At 42.1% G+C, this 18,834-nt stretch overlaps 1 protein-coding gene across 4 annotated transcripts in view; it reads left to right on the forward strand.

Annotated features, from left to right (window-relative positions):
* The window catches only part of LOC117532123 (C-myc promoter-binding protein-like), a 243,039-nt gene that overhangs the window by 96,635 nt on the left and 127,570 nt on the right, over window positions 1-18,834 (forward strand). For all 4 annotated transcript variants that reach the window (XM_034195403.1, XM_034195412.1, XM_034195420.1 and 1 more), the window contains exon 2: window positions 4,557-4,887. In XM_034195403.1, the coding sequence (XP_034051294.1) occupies window positions 4,577-4,887 (311 nt within the window). In that variant the 5' untranslated portion in view covers window positions 4,557-4,576. The remainder of the gene's footprint in view (window positions 1-4,556; window positions 4,888-18,834) is intronic.

Raw genomic sequence — 18,834 nt, forward strand, 5'->3', positions numbered from 1 at the left:
TATATGTGTATCACAATCTTCAAGATCTGATACCTGCAATTTAATTCCATAATATATGGTGAGTAGCCTACTGCCTCCGTACGGATTTGGTTAATTCAGTAGTAATTGAATGAAAATGGTGCTGCTTTGAATCCGTACTGAGGCAGTACTCACAACGTACATCATCTGTACTGCTGGTGAATCCGCAGCCTGACCGCAGCGAAAGTTCTGCATGTACTAAAGCCTCTACGGTGTGTCTGCTTGCTCCTAAATTCGTACTGAGGCAGTACTTACGACATATGGATCACCAAATTTAGCCCACGTTTTTGCAAGTAGACTGCACGCACATGCAAGTACGGTGGGTTGTGACCATGGCTTTATGTGTAGAAAGTTCTCCAGATTCTCTGAATCTTCTGATTATATTATGGACTGTAGATGATGGAATCCTAAATTCCTTGCAATTGAATGTTGAGGGACATTGTTCTTAAACTGTTGGACTATTTTTTCATGCAGTTGTTCACAAAGTGGTGACCCTCGCCCCATCTTTACTTGTGAACAGCTGAGCCTTTTGGCGATGCCCCTTTTATACCCAATCATGACACTCACAATTAGTGACCTCAGCTCCCAAACTCTTATTGAGTGTTGTTAGAAGGAAAGGTGATGTAACACAGTGGTAAACATACCACTGTCCCAGCTTTTTTGAAATGTGTTGCAGGCATCCATTTCAAAATGGGCAAATATTTGCACAAAAACAAAAAAGTCTATACCTTGTCTTTGTGGTGTATTCAAATGAATATAGGTTGAAGAGGATTTCAAAATCATTGTATTCTGTTTTATTTACATTTCACACAACGTCCCAACTTCATTGGAATTGGGGTTGTATTTTTGATAAACATACTGCAAATAACTGCAAGTTGTATGTTGTAGGTAATTGTCTACATTGCACTGAGGTCACAAATAAGGATATTGCAGTTTGGGAAACGTTGCAAAAATGTAGCTTAAACCCTAAGATATTCACATGTTAAACCAAAGTCAGTCACCAACTGTTGTATACTGTCCGTGCTTTCTAGGAATGTGTGTGGCCTTCGGTTCATACAGAAACGTACATGGTATCAAGAGAGTGAATGTTGAGCAAGATGCTCAAAACCGCTGTGATTTGATCTGTGCTGTATTTCATCATGCGACTTGTGACAAAGTGTTATAGACATGTTACGTACTGTCACAGGGGCACACACGGTTCACATTTGTACTTGATCGCCAAATACCGGAGTTTGTAAGTGCACCTTCTGAAATATGCTGTTCATTAAGAAGCATAGTTTCATAATTCCCATTCCAGTGAAGTGGAACAGTCTGTCCTCTCCTGCCAGTTTTACAAGATTTGACAACACAGCAACCACAGACAGGGCCACAACCAGTTGCACTGTGTGTGTTATCTCCTTTGCTGCAAGGAGCAAACTGTCATCCTAACATGCATGTGGTTATTCTGAGTCTTTTGTAAACTTTGCTGCAAGGAGCAAATTGTCATCCTAACATGCATGTGGTTATTCTGAGTCTTTTGTAAAGAACCAAATAAAAGAAAAAGGGGGAAAAAGAACACAACCAACAGCTGAAGTATCACATTTGTAATCATAAGTACTCATGAACATCAGAAATTACCTGCAGCAATGTTGTGATTGCAGACAAATATATATATTATATAAACTACTGTCATTTTTGTCACACTTGTGAGAGTTATTAGGCATTAAGTATAGCACATAGGGGCATGCCAGAGAAGGGTTAAATTAGGGTTGGTACCAATCCAACACTAGTATCTGGTTTGATATTGATGTGATTAACGTATATCGGCGGGACTGCATCGATCTGCTGATTGATCGAAGCCCTTGTCATCTCGTCAAATGAATACATGATGTGGCGAGCCTGCTTTGCTTCTGAATCACCAAGGTGGTGAGTAAAGTAAAGTAAAAATAATCCCCAAAACTCTAGTACTTCTACAGGCAAAAGCTGTGATTTCTGTCCTTTTTTGATGATCGTACATTTTCAAATCCTGGCGTACTGCAGCTGTGCTGTAGCTTCTGTATATAGAGACACTTAATTCAGATGCCACTGCCTGACAGAAATGTTTTTTTAATCAATCATTGTAAACATCAGGTCTATTTAAAGAGTTAATAGTTGGTGAAGAAAGGTAACAAGTCTCTGACTCCATGTTTAAAAGGTGAAGTGAATGTCTTTGCTTTGTCCCGCTGAATACGAAGGACTTTTTTTTACTGATTATTACTGTCATTTCTGATGAAGTCATTTTCATGTGTAGGTAGAAATAAGTTCTTTATTTTGAACCCAGTTACAGGTTTATTGGTGTCGTTCAGCGTCACTTCACCTGCAATAAAAACACACACATACATGCACAAGAAAGACACGGACATGCACAAGCAGAAGCACGAGTGCACGTCCATATGAGTGTGAAAATGTTGCATGGTAACCTTATTTTTATTACGTAAAACCTCAACATCTGCAACATTAGTGACACACAGGTGAAATACCGCAGAGCAGCCAGCGAGGATGTTCTTCAGTGGTGTGAACTTTTCACCAATGGTGTAGTCAAATCATATAAAAATATAAAAAAAAAATTATGTAATGAATGCCAAATCATAAATAATCTTCGTACAAAAAAATAACCTGTCTGGTATTATGAAAGAATTGCATTTGTTTTGCTTTGTGTTTGCCTCCCAGCTCAGTGGTCCTGACAGTGTTCAGCACATTTCTCACATGTTGTCTTCTGGGTGTTGCACTCATGTTGAAGTGTGAATATTCTGGGGACATCTGAGCCTGCTCTGTGGGCCTGAACTCAGGATGTTGCCCAGATGTGCGGCCCTTGCACGTGATGCTAAACATAATTGCTGTCTAGCTGGAAATAAGTGTGAATACCAATTACCACACATTCGCTATAAGTGCTGAATTACTTAAAAGTTTTCAGTGTTCAAATTGCCTTTTTCTTTTTTTTACAACTGAAAAAAAGACATATTTACAAATACTGATTTATTTGTAAAAACCAACATACATGTTATAGTAACGTGTGTTTTGGTTTTTACACATATAAACCGACCAACCACTGATGACAGGAAGCTCATTTTCCCATAATGCCTTTTGGAATGTGTGTCTGTAAATGCTCAAAACTTCAAAATTAGTGCATTACTTTAAAACTAAAACATATTGCTAATATTTTCTCTTTGTAAAAATGACAAGAGGTGACCTTAATTTCAATAACTTGTCTGGAATTAGTTTGTTAAAAATTTTAACCATAAGTCAAAACTGCCTTGCTGTGCATGTCTCCTGCGACACATCTGCAAGACTTTGAAAATAATCTGTGAAAATAAATGATCCTTTTTTCTCCCCTTTTTTTCCTCCGTGGTCACCAGGTCTCTTTTGCTGAGAGAAGGCTGATCTTTAGACAGAAGCGCTGGCTCGTTATTGTTTGTGATTGCCTTTGAATTTACTCAGAATTATCAGTAGCTGCCAGTGGCCTGGAGTCAATACTGAAAGTTATCAGTTTAGCCTTTAGCTGTAAATTTTGCTAAATTCTTTTAGGGGTTTATTGGTTTAGCTTTGTAAAAAGCAACTTTTTAGTCAGTGGATTAATGGTTATCGAAGCTAACCTTTTGGTTATCTGTGCCCACCACTGGATTTATGTAAGTAAACTGTTTTCTCTTCCAGCTGTTATGTCTGTCACAGTGTGTAAGCACCCAGCGGACTCAACCTTTCATTAGACTTTGAAAGGTTCTCTGCAAGTAATGAATATACAGAAAAACAAAGCGTTGTTTTGTCATCTACAGCCTTGACTTGGTTCATTTTAGTTGTCAGCCCACTACCATGTTTTCCTCCACCAACAAAGCTGGCTGGAGGTTGTTTTTGCATTAATGAGCAGTTGAACATGTTTATCTCATGAAGTGGAAGGTATTGTGTTGTGTTGTTAAGTTATGCTTTTATTTAGTAGATTAAGAATAAAATACTGTTTCTTAGTCAGTTTACTTGTCTCTGTAGGGTATCACAGCCCGTTTAGTGAGTAACTCTTTGCCAGCTTGTAACTGGGGTAATTTTGTTTATTCATTAATTTATTTAAAAGAGGACAAACTAATCTGCTATTTAAGTCAGAAAATAAAGCTAGGATGTGTGAACAAGCCAGGATTTGCTTGCACTTTTATTTAGAAATAGACAGTGGTTCAGTAACCTCATTCCAGCAAAATAGCAACATTTCAAGAGGAACATGTTCTTCCTGTGTCCTTGAGGTAGCACAGGGAATTTTCACTGCATCATGTGAACTGAAACTCCTCCAGTCAAGGGCTATATTATTACTGCCTTCACTGCAATTTGCAGGAAGAACAATTCTAAATCTCCAAATATTCCCACTTACTTTTCAGTTGTCCTTCTACTGACCTCTTTTCAATAACATTTGACTTTTCAGGTTGAGTATTTTACAGCCAAAGCAAGGACACAAACAGTTTATAATCTGCAACTATACCTAGGTTTAATCTCCTCTCTCTCCATCTGTGTGTCTCTTTGTCCTTCCTTTAACTAATATGCAGGCCCTTGGTGGGAATGGGAGATGATGGAGGACAAAGGCCCACGTGTAGCCGACTACTTTGTGGTGGCTGGTTTAACGGACGCTTCCACGCCACTGGACCAGGAGATCCACTTTGACGATGTCTGCCACAAGACGGCCAAACCCAAGGCACCCATAACTGATGTGGCAGTGATAATCCGCTCACTGGGTGAGGAAGTGCCACCAGGATTCTCTTGTATTGAGGCCACACCAACCGGTCTGTCAGCTGATCTTAACAGCGGTGGCCTCATGGCACCTCAGATCTTCCTGTGCTATAAACGAGGTCGTGACAAGCCACCCCTCACTGATCTTGGGTAAGTATCAAGGAACAAATTTGCTTCATTTTTTTTAAGTTAGGAACAAGTCTAGTAAATCTGTTTTTATTTTATTTTCTGTAAGATATGCCCTTTACCTTTACAAAATACTTCAGCATAGTGCAGATCTCAGCTGTCATCTTATCCACACATACAGTGAGGCTCTAATTTTACATCCACCTCAGCTAAAAACCTTCAGTGTCAATTTTTCACAGCTTCACACATTTCATGTCCAAATATATGTCTTATTCAGTTAAGATATTTAGTTTATTTTCAGTAAATAAAAATAAATAAGTAAAGATTTACTATGGATGGGGGAAAAGCAATATGCACAACATCTCGATATTTAATTTTAGAATATGAAATCGATTTTAAAAAGTCCAAAAAAATCTATATATTTAACCCTCTGGGGCCGACACCATCGTATACGACGGCTGAGACCAAGTTTTACTAAATTATAAATAACTTTTTAATGATATAAGATAGAAACTTACTCTTTTTTTTTTTTTTTGCTGAAATGTTAACTCCACAGACTTTCAAGCCAGGACAGGGTTGTACAGGACAGTCAGGTGCTCAACAGTTGAGAACATAAAGTAGCTGAAGGAAGGGATTAAATAAACAGAGATGGCCAACACATATACAGGGCTGGAAATTTGAATCTGCCTGGTCATACCCACAGCCGGCTATTTTGGGGGTAATTTTCAGTTCAGCTTTTAAAAAAATGGTACCAGTTTATTCCCCATGTCATGAGGATTCAGAATATATATATATATATATATATATATATATATATATATATATATATATATATATATATATATATATATATATATATATATATATATATATATATATATATATATATATATATATATATATATATACGTGGTGTGTCCATAAAGTAACGGTCCTTTTTATTTTTTTTTTCAGTGCTTCATATTTTTTTCAGTGTTAGAGGACAAGTTTGGACATGTCCAGCTCTCCACAAGTTCTCTTATACTCACTCGACTGGTAAGCACTGAAAGCCGAGATAGGCATGTCCAAACTTGTCCTCTAACACTCCGAAACGGAGGTGTTCCTTTGCCTCGCTTCATCAGCGAATGTGAAAGTGAAATCTGCCGGAAAATGGCTGATGTCCAGCTCTTGTGATAACCAGAGAAAGAGCACACGACGGTCTCGTATCCACAGAGCCATCAGCTTAGAAATGATCCAGTGGTTTGTGCCGCGACCGTCCTTAACGGGGTCCTTAAAGCTGTAGTTAAAGTCCTTATTCTCTGTGAAGCCCGTAAAATTTTCACCAAAAGCCAGATAACTTTTTCGAATGGTTTCCAGGTGCCAGTCTCTAACAGCTTCTGAAAAAATTCTGATGGAAAAAAAGTCCTTTTCATTCCGTCATTTCCAGACAATGAAAATCCAACGAGGGGGCGGGACCACTCCTTCCACAAGGCGTGCTCACAGGTGAATGACGTCACCAACAGGTGTGGAAAAACTCACGCATGCGCACGAGGGTTCAAGCATGTCTGACGTAAAAACATATGAATATATATATGTATGTATGTGTGTATATATATGTATGTATGTGTGTATATATATGTATGTATGTGTGTATATATATGTATGTATGTGTGTGTATATATGTATGTATGTGTGTATGTGTGTATATATATGTATGTATGTGTGTATATATATGTATGTATGTGTGTATGTGTGTATATATATGTGTGTATGTGTGTATGTGTGTATATATATGTATGTGTGTGTATGTATGTGTGTATATATATGTGTGTATGTGTGTATGTGTGTATATATATGTATGTGTGTGTATGTATGTGTGTATATATATGTATGTGTGTGTATGTATGTGTGTATATATATGTATGTGTGTGTATGTATGTGTGTATATATATGTATATATATATGTATGTATGTGTGTATATATATGTATATATATATGTATGTATGTGTGTATATATATGTATGTATGTGTGTATATATATGTATGTATGTGTGTATATATATGTATGTATGTGTGTATGTATGTGTGTATGTGTATATGTGTGTGTGTGTGTGTTTGTTCCCAGTTTAAGTAGTTTATGGATTTCAGTTTATGGATCAGTTACTGCAGGATTGCAAACCCGATCACCACAAAAATTATTATTATTTTTTGGTGGAGGTCATAACAGCCTGAGGAGGTGATCTGAACAGCTTGTGTGACGCTGGGTGTGTCCTGTTCCGGGGACTGTGTCAGGTGAGGTGTTTGACTGGGACGGTCCACCTGTCAAACTCACAGAGGACAGAAACCTCCCCCTTCAGTAAACGGCTCAATAATCTTAAGAGAAACGTTGTTGAAAACAAACACAAGTTTCTAACAATGAGCTACAACCTTATTTTATCCATATGAGCCGTCCTTTGAGCTGGAAAAACAATATTGACCCGAACAAGCAGACAGCAGAGAGACGGAAGAGTAGGGACCGTCTACAAAGTGGAAAAACAAGACACCAGAAAACTATTTAATAAAGTCAGGTGTGGTGTCACCGAATTCACTGAACACATCAATGGTCTCCTGCTGGTTATATGACAGCTCGTCGCATGAGCAGTTCGGATCACCTCGTCGGGCTGCAGTGACCTCCGCAAAAAAAAAAAAAAAAATTTGCGGTGATAGGGTTTGCAATCAAGAATTCCTGCAGTAATTGATCTGTAAACTGAAACTCATAAACTACTTAAATTGGAAACAAAATACATATATATCATGAATGATTTTCACATTTTGCCAGACCCTCGTTCACATTTTGTGAGACTCGCGTTCACGTTTTGATAGATATTTTTTCATTATTCACGTTTCGCATTTAATGGTGTTTGCATAATTCACGATTTGCAGCTGATTGACGTTTTGGGGGTCAACAAAGCTCACATAAATTTGGGTCTCTGTCAGTGGAGCAGCTGAGGAATGGAGACTAGTTTTATGAAAACAGTCCAGAAAAATATTAGAAAAATGTTTCTTCAGGCTTCAAGCAGAATCCTGCTCAACATCGATTTAAATTTTGTTTATTCGAGCTTTCAGAAAGAACCACAAATCTCCTGTTGAGACACACAATGAAGCTTTGAGTGAAATTGAGTACTTGTGCTTTTCTGTACTTGTGTGTGTGTGTGTGTGTGTGTGTGTGTGTGTGTGTGTGTGTGTGTGTGTGTGTGTGTGTGTGTGTGTGTGTGTGTGTGTGTGTGAGAGTGCAACTTTTCTTTTTTCCAAAAAAAAAAAAAAAAAATCTGTGTCCATTGAAGAAGTTGCAGAATCTGTCTCTGAGTTGTTGCTGACAGTTGCATCTCTGTGTGACTGGACCATTAAATTTTCTGACCTTGATTTCATAGATGCTGCTTTGATCTAACATTAACAATGGATACCCTGATTGCAGCCCTGAAAAAAAAAAATTAAAAAATATGTAGGCACAATAAAAAATTTTTATTTAAACTGGCTTTTAATACACAGTGGTGCTATGGAATGTTTTATTTTTATGTGCCTCTTTAACTCTATTGTGCAGTGCATCTGAAATGTATTCACAGTGCTTCACTTTTTCAACTTTTTATGTTACAGCCGTATTCCAAAATAGAGTAAATTTTTTTTTTTTTTTTTTTTTTTTTTTTTTTTTTGGATCGTTTCGTGGGTCCCCATTTAATTTTTGGTTTGCAGATTTTCTTCTGGGTTCTGCGTCTTTCGTGTTATGTGTTGTAGATCATTTCGTAAATGATTCTATGCATTGTTTGTTTACCACTGGCCACCGTACTTGTATTACGTGGCCCAATCAGAATGCTCCTCTCCCGGCTGTATTCTGTTATATGCTTCTGGTGTCAGTTATATTTTCAGTTGTATTAAACTACAGTAACAGTAAACCTGGTGTGATCATTGACTCATACCTTCAGTGAACTTTTTACATGGTGTCAGAAGCCGGATCAACCCTCTCGCCTGTGAGTATTTTTTTTGTTGTTGCCGCGTACAGTGTATAGTGTTTTTTTGTTTCATTCTGCTTAAAGTTAGCTGCCACAACAACAAGTCACTCTTCTTCTCCGCAATGGCGGACGGATTTCGCAGACCTGACCCCCTCATCTTCAACGAGAACATCACCGAGAATTAGCGAGTTTTTGAAAGGGAGTACGACATTTTTATTGCCGCGGCGCACTACAACAAGCCAGCCAAGACCCAGGCTTACATCCTCCTCAACATCACTGGGCCAGAGGCCATCAAGCGGGAGCGGTCATTCATCTATGCCCCAGAGGTGCGTGTTCCTGACGGAGACGGAGGCTTCAGGATTGTCACTCCTGCCGAGTCAGAGAGGATCCGGAGTGCCTGAAAAAAAAGATTGGTGAAATCTGAAACCCACAAAACAACAGGACAATGGACAGACACAAGTTTCACATAAGAAATCAGAATCAAGGTGAAACAATTTAATCATTTATTAGTGATCTGAGGATTAAGGCCAAGTGTTGTCACTTTGGAGAGATAACAGATGAGCTAATCTGTGACCGCATCGTCTGCGAAGTTACCAGTGACACCTTGAGGAAAGCCTTGCTAAGGGATAGCGAGCTCACTCTAGCCAAAGCCATTTCAATCGCCCGCATTCACGAAATGACCGAGGAAAGCAGTAAGACACTAGTAACAGCAGCTACCAGTGTTGATGCGGTTAAGCCAGCCCCAAGCAGTTTACCAAACCCAAGCCACAGTCCGCTCCACAGACCATCACAAATTGCTTGAATTGTGGAGGTAGCCACGCGGCTAGGCGGGAAAATTGCCCGGCATTCAGAAAGCAATGCCACGGCTGCAGGAAGCTTAATCATTACAAACAGTGCTGCAAATCTAAACCACGCAGCCAGCTCGGTAGAGCCACGAGACGATCGGTGAACGAAATTGAAGTGGATGAATCAACATGCGACGACGAGACATTTTATGTGGATGGTGTCGAGACAGACAGCCAGGTGGACTGTGTTAACTCTGAAACAAATGAGAAAGATGAGGGATTTGTCACTATGGACATAAACAACAAATGCATTGAAATGAAAGTTGACACGGGAGCAAGATGCAATGTAATGTCACTAAAGACTTTCAAAAGAGTGACAAATGGAGAACAACTGATTAAGCAAGGGAAAACCTTCAGCCTTGTCGCTTATGGAGGCACCAGAATCGAGACTTGTGGCACAGTCACACTGCTATGTCGCTTAAAGGAGCAGTACCACCCCTTGCCTTTCTTTGTGGTGGACAGAGAGGTCCAACCACTGCTAGGTTTTAGGGCGTGCAAGAACATGGGCATAGTCAAAATGAGCCCTGATGTCCACCAGGTCAGCATGGAAAGCAACACTGACTTCAGCTCACAGATACTAGCTCAGTACAAGGATCTGTTCAGCGATGAGCTGGGAGAACTTCCTGTCACGTACTCCATGAAGCTGGATCCGAATGTACAGCCTGTGGTCCGCCCTGCCCACCACGTCCCTATTGCAATGCAAGAGAGAGTCAGGGGTGAGCTTGAGCGCATGCAGCGCATCGGCGTCATAACACCAGTCACAGAGCCAACCGACTGGGTCTCATCTATGGTAGCAGCACACAAGAAGGACAAGCACGAGATCAGGCTGTGCATCAATCCAAAAGACCTCAACACGGCGTTGAAGAGACCCCACCACCCAATGCGCAGCATGGAAGAAGTAGCTGCACAGATGTCGGGAGCGACAGTGTTCTCAGTTTTGGATGCCAAGAATTCTTTCTGGCAGATACGCCTTGACAAGAAATCTTCGATGCTGACCACCTTCAGTACCCCGTTTGGGCGCTTCAGATTCCTGCGCATGCCCTTCGGCATCAACTCTGCAAGCGAAGTGTTTTAGCGCTCAATGGAACAGCTGTTCACGGGCTACCCATGTTCAGTCATCGTCGATGACATCATCATCGGAGGACGCAGTGTTGCTGAGCACGATGCCAACCTACACAGTGCTCGAACGTGCAAGAGAGGTCAACCTCGGGCTAAATCCTGTCAAGTGCAAGTTCCGGCTAGACCAGGTGTCCTATGTGGGACACATCTTCACCCACGATGGCCTCAAAGCAGACCCCGCGAAAACAGCAGCGATCAACGCAATGCCAGTCCCCACGGACGTCACATCCCTGCAGCGGTTCCTCGGCATGGTCAACTACCTTGGCAAGTACATTCAGAACCTCAGTGAGATCGCAGCACCCCTGAGACAGCACACCCACAAAGAGACTGCATAGTGTTGGTTCCAGCAGCGCCAAGAGGCTTTTGACCACCTGAAAGCCTGTCTGTCTAGCCCTCTGGTCCTGGCATACTACAATGTCGAGGAGCCACTCACACTCACCTGTGATGCATCGTCCCATGGTCTAGGTGCGACGTGTGTGCAAAACGGCAGACCAACAGCCTTCGCTTCACGTGCTCTCACAGACACTGAAACACGGTATGCCCAAATCGAAAAGGAGTTACTGGCCGTTGTCTTCGCCTGCACTAAATTCAGAGACTATGTTTACGGAAAGCCCATCATCGTGGAAACGGACCACCAACCCTTGGTCACCATAATGAAGAAGCCCATCTATGTTGCTCCTGCCCGTCTCCAGAGGATGCTACTACGCCTGCAGAGCTACGACATCAGCCTGGTCCACAAAAAGGGCAAACACATGTATCTTGCAGATACTCTTTCCAGAGCTCCATGCACGAAGACCTCACAAAGCCGATCCGAGACCACAGAGTTTGAAGTCATGACTGTGGGGTATATCTCCACGGCCCGTCTGGAGGAACTGAAAAGGCATACAGCACAAGATGACGTGCTACAAGCCCTCAGCTCAGTCATCCACAGAGGGTGACCATCCAGAGAAGGCCAGCTCCAGGCCGCCATCGCGCCTTTCTTTCCTTACCAGGACGAACTCAGCGTGGATAACGGCGTCATCATGAAAGGCCACAAAGCAGTCATTCCCCGTTCCCTGCACAGAGAATACATCAGCATTGTCCACAACGGTCACCCGGGTATCGACGCAACCAAGCGCAGAGCCAGAAGTGTCATCTTCTGGCCGGACATGTCAAAGGACATAACGGAGGAGCTGCTCTCATGCGCAGTGTGCAATAGCTCCAAACCACATCAACAGAAGGAACCACTCAAGCTCCGCCCCGTCCCAGACCTCCCATGGTCTACAGTAGCAGCCGACATTTTCGATTGGCACGGAAAACATTACCAGGTCCTTGTTGATTCCTACTCAGGCTGGTTCGAGGTGGACCTCCTCCGCGACAGGACATCGACGGCAGTCATCTTGAAGATCAAGAGACATTTCTCTGTGCATGGCGTGCCACACACACTTTTCACTGATAATGGTCGACAATACACAAGCCAGCAGTTCCAGGAGTTTGCCAAACAATGGGACTTTACTCACTCCACAATCAGCCCAGAGTTCCCACATTCGAACGGGCTTGCTGAGAGGGCTGTACGCAGTGCCAAGCAGCTCATGGAGAAGTCACATAGAGATGGGACTGATGTTTTCCTCAACCTGTTGAACCTGAGAAATGTGCCCCGCGACATGACACTGGGATCCCCTGCTGAACGCCTCATGTCCAGACAGACTCGCACTGACATTCCGGTGAGCAGCAAACTGTTGCAGCCTGCTGCAAGGCACAGCAGGCACATCCACGACCAGCTCCTCAATAAGAGACTGACAGTGAAACGTCACTATGACAAGTCAAGCCGCCCGCTACAGCCTCTCCAGGAGGGGCAAGTCGTCCACATGCAGACAGAAAAGGGCTACGACAAACTTGGCACTCTGACAGAGGTGAGCAAGGAACCACGGTCCTACATCATCCAGGCCAACGGCAAGACCTACAGGAGAAACCGTCGCCACATCCTCCCTGTGGCAGAGCCTCCACCGCCTCAGCTCCAGCCCCACGACTCGGAGTGGCAGGATGCCAGCTCTCCTCCCATGGGAGGCACAACACACACACACCACACACCAGAGCCCAACACCCCAAGCCCACCAACCCCGCCCTCTCCCACTCCCAACTTACCTGCGCAGGTCCCCATCCAGAACAGCAGACCATACACTACACGTGCAGGTCGCACCTGCAAGCCCAACCTGAAATACATGTGAAAAGAGACTTACCTGTTTAAAAAAAAACAAAAAACAAAACAGGAGTAAAGCTGTGGAAAAAAGAGAGAAAAGCTGTGGGAAAAAAAAAAACTTTTGTCATGTTCAGCATTATTTCAGTCTCTTGTGTAATGCCTGATATGTTTTGCATTGTTGAATGTCAATAGGTTATTATGTCTGTTGGCCATGTGCATTACTAGTCAATTGGGGCATTCCCATTACATTAAGTTAAAACTGAAGTTAACGTTGTTATATCGAGTTAGAATGGTGTCAAGGACCTGTCCTGGATCACTTCATGGTAATGCAAAAAAAAAAAAAAAAAAAAAAGGGACGTTCTGTTTTGTCGAGTTCATCAATTTTTTAATGTATATTATTTGGCTAAAAAGAAGGGATGTAGATCATTTCGTAAATGAGTCTATGCATTGTTTGTTTACCACTGGCCACCGTACTTGTATTACGTGGCCCAATCAGAATGCTCCTCTCCCAGCTCTATTCTGTTATATGCATCTGGTGTCAGTTATATTTTCAGTTGGATTAAACTACAGTAACAGTAAACCTGGTGTGATCATCGACTCATACCCTCAGTGAACTTTTTACATGTGTGAAGGGGCCCTAAGTATTCACACGCTTTCCTTAACACTTTGTTGAGGCACCTTTGGCACCAATTACAGCCTCAAGTTTTCTTGAATATGATGCCACAAGCTTGGTGCACCTATCTTTAGGTAGTTTTGTCCACTTCTCTTTGCAGCGCCTCTTAAGCTCCATCAGGTTGGATGGGGAGTGTCGGTGCACAGACATTTTGTTGGATGGGGAGTGTCGGTGCACAGACATTTTCAGATCTCTCCAGAGATGTTCAATCAGATTCAGGTCTGTGCTCTGGCTGGGCCACTCAAGGACATTCACAGAGTTGTCCTGAAGCCACTCCTTTGATATCTTGGCTGTGTGCTTCAGGTCATTGTCCTGCTGAAAGATGATCCATCACCCGAGTCTGAGGTCAAGGGCACTCTGGAGCAGGTTTTCATCCAGGATGTCTCTGTACATTGCTGCATTCATCTTTCCCTCAATCCTGACTAGTTTCCCAGTTCTTCCTGCTGAAAAACATCCCCACAGTGTGATGCTGCCACCACCATGCTTCACTGTAGGGATGGTGCCTGGTTTCCTCCAAACATGATACCTGGCATTCACACCAAAGAATTCAATCTGTGTCTCATCAAATGAGAGAATTTTGTTTCCCTCAGGTGCCTTTTGGCAAACTCCAGGTGGGCTGTCGTGCCTTTTACTAAGGAGTGGCTTCCATCTGGCCACTCTACCACACAGGCCTGATTCATGGATTGCTACAGAGATGGTTGTCCTTCTGGAAAGTTCTTCTCTCTCCACAGAGGACTGGTGGAGCACTGACAGAGTGGCGATCGGGTTGTTGGTCACCTCCCTGACTAAGGTCCTTCTCGCCCAATTGCTCAGTTTAGACGGGCAGCCAGCTCTAGGAAGCGTCCTGGTGGATCCAAACTTCTTCCATTTATGGATAATGAAGGCCACTGTGCTCATTGGGACCTTCAAAGCAGCACCAATGTTTCTGTACCCTTCCCCAGATTTGTGCCTCGAGACAATCCTGTCTCGGAGGTCTACTGATGATTCCTTTGACTTCATGCTTGGTTTGTGCTCTGACATGCACTGTCAACTGTGGGACCTCATATGTAGACAGGTGTGTGTCTTTCGAAATCATGTCAAGTCAACTGAATTTACCCCAGGTGGACTCCAGTTAAGCTGTCGAAACATCTCAAGGATGATCAGTGGAAACAGGATGCACCTGAGCTTTGCAAAAATCTCAAAGAAACTTTTTTCACATTGTCATAATGGGGTGTTGCTTGTAGAATTTTGAGGAAAAAATGAATTTCATCCATTTTGGAAGAAAGCTATAACATAAAAAATGTGAAGAAGAGCAGCACTGTGAATACTTTATGGACGCACTGTATGCACTCCATGTCCATACAACCTTTGAACAGTTTAGGCTCCAGAACACATCCCTGAGGAATGCCAGAATTCACTGGGTGAAAAATCATAAGGAAAGACAAGTTAAATCAGAATCACCAAGAAGACTTACCTCACCTGAGGACCATCTTTGTGTTAGCATTTATTTGAAATTTGTCCTATTTTTTTAGATACAGGATAGAAGTAACAAAACAACTAAGTGGCAAAGCAAAATGGAACATAGAATAAACACATGATGAAAATAAACAACTAATAAAACAAAGCTGGGGCAGATGGGGAGCAAAAGAAAGGAGGAAAAAGGGAATCGAAACTTGGATCCGGGCCTAAACCTGACACCTTGACCTATTATAAAAGGTCACATTTTGCTTCCTATAGGAGACCGAAGTCTCCTTTGAACCCTCCATGATATCGCTGGATTTTACCACTTATGGGGACCTCCATTTAATATTCAGTTGTATGTAAAGGTTTGGGTGCCCCTGATGATTTTCATGATTTTCCTTTATAAATCATTGGTTGTTTGGAACAGCAATTTCAGTTAAATATATCATATAGCAGACAAACACATTGATATTTGAGAAGTGAAATGAAGTTTATAGGATTTACAGAAAGTGTGTAATAATTCTTTAATCAAAATTAGGCAGGTGCATAAATTTGGGCACCCCAACAGAAAAAAATACATCAATATTTAGTAGATCCTCCTTTTGCAGAAATAACAGTCTCTAAACGCTTCCTATAGCTTCCGATGAGAGTCTGGATTCTGCTTGAAGGTATTTTGGACCATTCTTCTTTACAAAACATCTCCAGTTCAGTCAGGTTTGTTGGTTTCCAAGCATGGACAGCCCACTTAAAATCACACCACAGATTTTCAATAATATTCAGGTCTGGAGACTGAGATGGCCATTCCAGAAAGTTGTACTTCTTCTTCTGCATGAATGCCTTAATAGATTTTGAGCAGCGTTTCGGGTCATTGTCTTGTTGAAAGATCTAGCCCCGGCGCAACTTCAACATTGTCACTGATTCATGATATGAGATGAGATATACTTTATTGATATCACAGTGGAGAAATTATGTTTACACTCCAGTTACCTCAGACAGCAATTAGTCCACAATTATTACTTGTTTACCGTAATAATGGCACACATCAGAATTAAAGACAGCACATACACATTTGACATTGTTTGTGTACTAAATTTGAAGAAGTCCGTTATCCGAATTGAGGCAAGTGGGTGAAGGCCACGCAGCAACCCTGAGATGCGCCACTGTCAGCTTGGGGGGAAGAACGGGGGCTGCAGCTAAAACTGCACCGCCTCCGCCAAAGGGGAAAGGAGTGACGTCAGCAGGCGCCGGAGAGGGAATGTTGATGGGGGATAGGAGGCGGGTGGGGGGAGGGAATGAAGAATGCTCCAGTCCTGTGAAAAGCAGTTTATTGTCTTTGTGAGTTGACATAAGAAACAGCCAATGTTCCCCAGGCCGAAAAAAATTCCTCTGTAGGAAAACAGTCGGGCAATTTATCCTTCAGGCTTGATAAGCCTGTAATGTTATGGTTTGAGCAGTGAAAAATACTTTTTAACAGTTCCACTTGCACAACCAAATCCCATTTATGAATTAAAAATATTCCCAATTATGAATTAAGAATATTCACCGGCCTCTGAAATCTTCAACTTCAACTGCAAGGCACGCATCTGCTTCAAGATGTCATCCAATTTGCGTCTGAGTTCAAGACTCATCGCAGTCTGAGAATGCACTGCCTTACCAACCTCGTTAATCATGACGGAAAAGCGAGGGGCTGTGGTTCTTGATGTCGCCTTCTTGCCAATTTTCCGGTAGATCAGGGCAGCACATAAGCCAAAACGTACCAGCCCTGCTACCATAAGACCAAAAATGAATAAATCCTCGATGTCCTCAGTGGAGAAAGGCGCCAAGCATGCCACACGCCAGGAGCTCCAGGAGTCGAGAACATAGCCCGCAGGATACGTAACATCTGGGCAGGTAGGATCCCCCGGTCCTGACCTTCTTGTAGAAAAAATGGTGTCGATAGTGTTCAGAGACCAGCTAATTAATTCCATGGTTAGTCCAATAGATCCAGAATCCAATATAATCTGAGGAATTCACAGTCTGGTGAGGTAGGGACTTGAAGGTTAAAAGCAGAGAACAGAGATAAGGGAGAGTGGAGGAGATGTGACGGAGGAGATGTGACCGCCCTTGTCAGAGTCCCAACCTGAAAACAATATTGTTCTCAAGAATCTGCTGATATTGACTGGAATCCATGTGAGCCTCAACTTTAACAAGATTCCCAGTACCTGCACGGGCCACACAGCATGATGGAACCACCTCCAAATTTTACTGTAGGTAGCAAGTGTTTTTCTTGGAATGCTGTGTTCTTTTTCTGCCATGCATACCACCCCTTGTTATGTCCAAATAACTCAATTTTAGTTTCATCAGTCCACAGCACCTTATTCCAAAATGAAGCTGGCTTGTCCAAATGTGCTTTAGCATAACTCAAGCGACTCTGTTTGTGGCGTGTACGCAGAAAAGGCTTCCTCTGCATTACAGCATCATACAACATCTCTTTGTGCAAAGTGCGCTGTATAGTTGAACGATGCACAGAGACACTATCTGCAGCAAGGTCATGTCATAAGTCTTTGGAGCAGGTGTATGGGTTGACTATGACTGTTCTCACCATCCTTCACTTCAGCTTATCTCAGATTTTTCTTGGCCTGCCACTTCGGGCCTTAACTAGTACTGTGCCTGCGGGCTTCCATTTTCTCACTATGTTCCTCACAGTGGAAACTCACAGCTGCAATCTCTGAGATAGCTTTTTGTATCCTTCCCCTAAACCATGATGTTGAACAGTCTTTGTTTTCAGGTCATTTGAGAATTGTTTAGAAGCTCCAATGTTGCCACTCATTAGAAGAGATGCAAAGAAGGGAAACATTTGCAAATGGCCACCTTAAATACCCTTTCTCATGATTGGATTCACCTGTGTAAGGAGGTCAAGGAGTTACTGAGCTTACCAAACCAATTTTGTGTTCCAATAATTAGTGCTAAATGTATTCAAATCAATAAAATGACAAGGGTGCAAAAATTTTATGTACCTTCCCAATTTTGTTAAAATAATTATTGCACACTTTCTGTAAATACTAGAAACTTCATTTCACTTCTCAAATATCAGTGTGTTCGTCTGCTGTATGATATATTTAACTGAAATTTATGAACCAGACAACCAATGATTTATAAAGGAAAATCATGAAAATTAGCAGTGGTTCCCAAACATTTGCATACAACTGTATGTTGTTCACAGACACAAGTGGTTAGGGTCACCTAACTGCCACACTCCTCTGTCAGCTGGCAGAGGTCAAAATCACTTTTTTTGCCACCTCATCATGGACAGTACACACCCCCAACACTCACTCTTCACACTCCTACCAAAAGGTCGACTAGGCTGGTGAACAGCTTCTACCCACAGGCCATTAGGCTTCTCAACAACTCTCTTACACACTGACCCCTCCACCACCTGAGTGACTGTTATTCTTCTCCTTATCATTATTACTATCATCCTCTAAGTATTTATTATAATAGCTGTGTTCACGATTTATGCACCCGTGTACCTGCTGCACAGCAGGAATGCTGCTTAAAACTACACAATATTGCACAAAATTGGCAATACTGCATAAACTGCACACCCACACATCCTCTAAAATGTACATCCTTTAAATAGTGTATCTAATGCATTCTTCAGTCTAATAATGTGGATTTTTTAATGTGTTTTCTCATTTATAAATCATCTGATGTGAACTTTCTATATGGATTTTCTAGGTAGAATAAAGAGTAAGAATTTCATTGTGTGG

This window comes from Thalassophryne amazonica, chromosome 2 (genome assembly GCF_902500255.1).
Source record: "Thalassophryne amazonica chromosome 2, fThaAma1.1, whole genome shotgun sequence".
NCBI lineage: Eukaryota > Metazoa > Chordata > Actinopteri > Batrachoidiformes > Batrachoididae > Thalassophryne > Thalassophryne amazonica.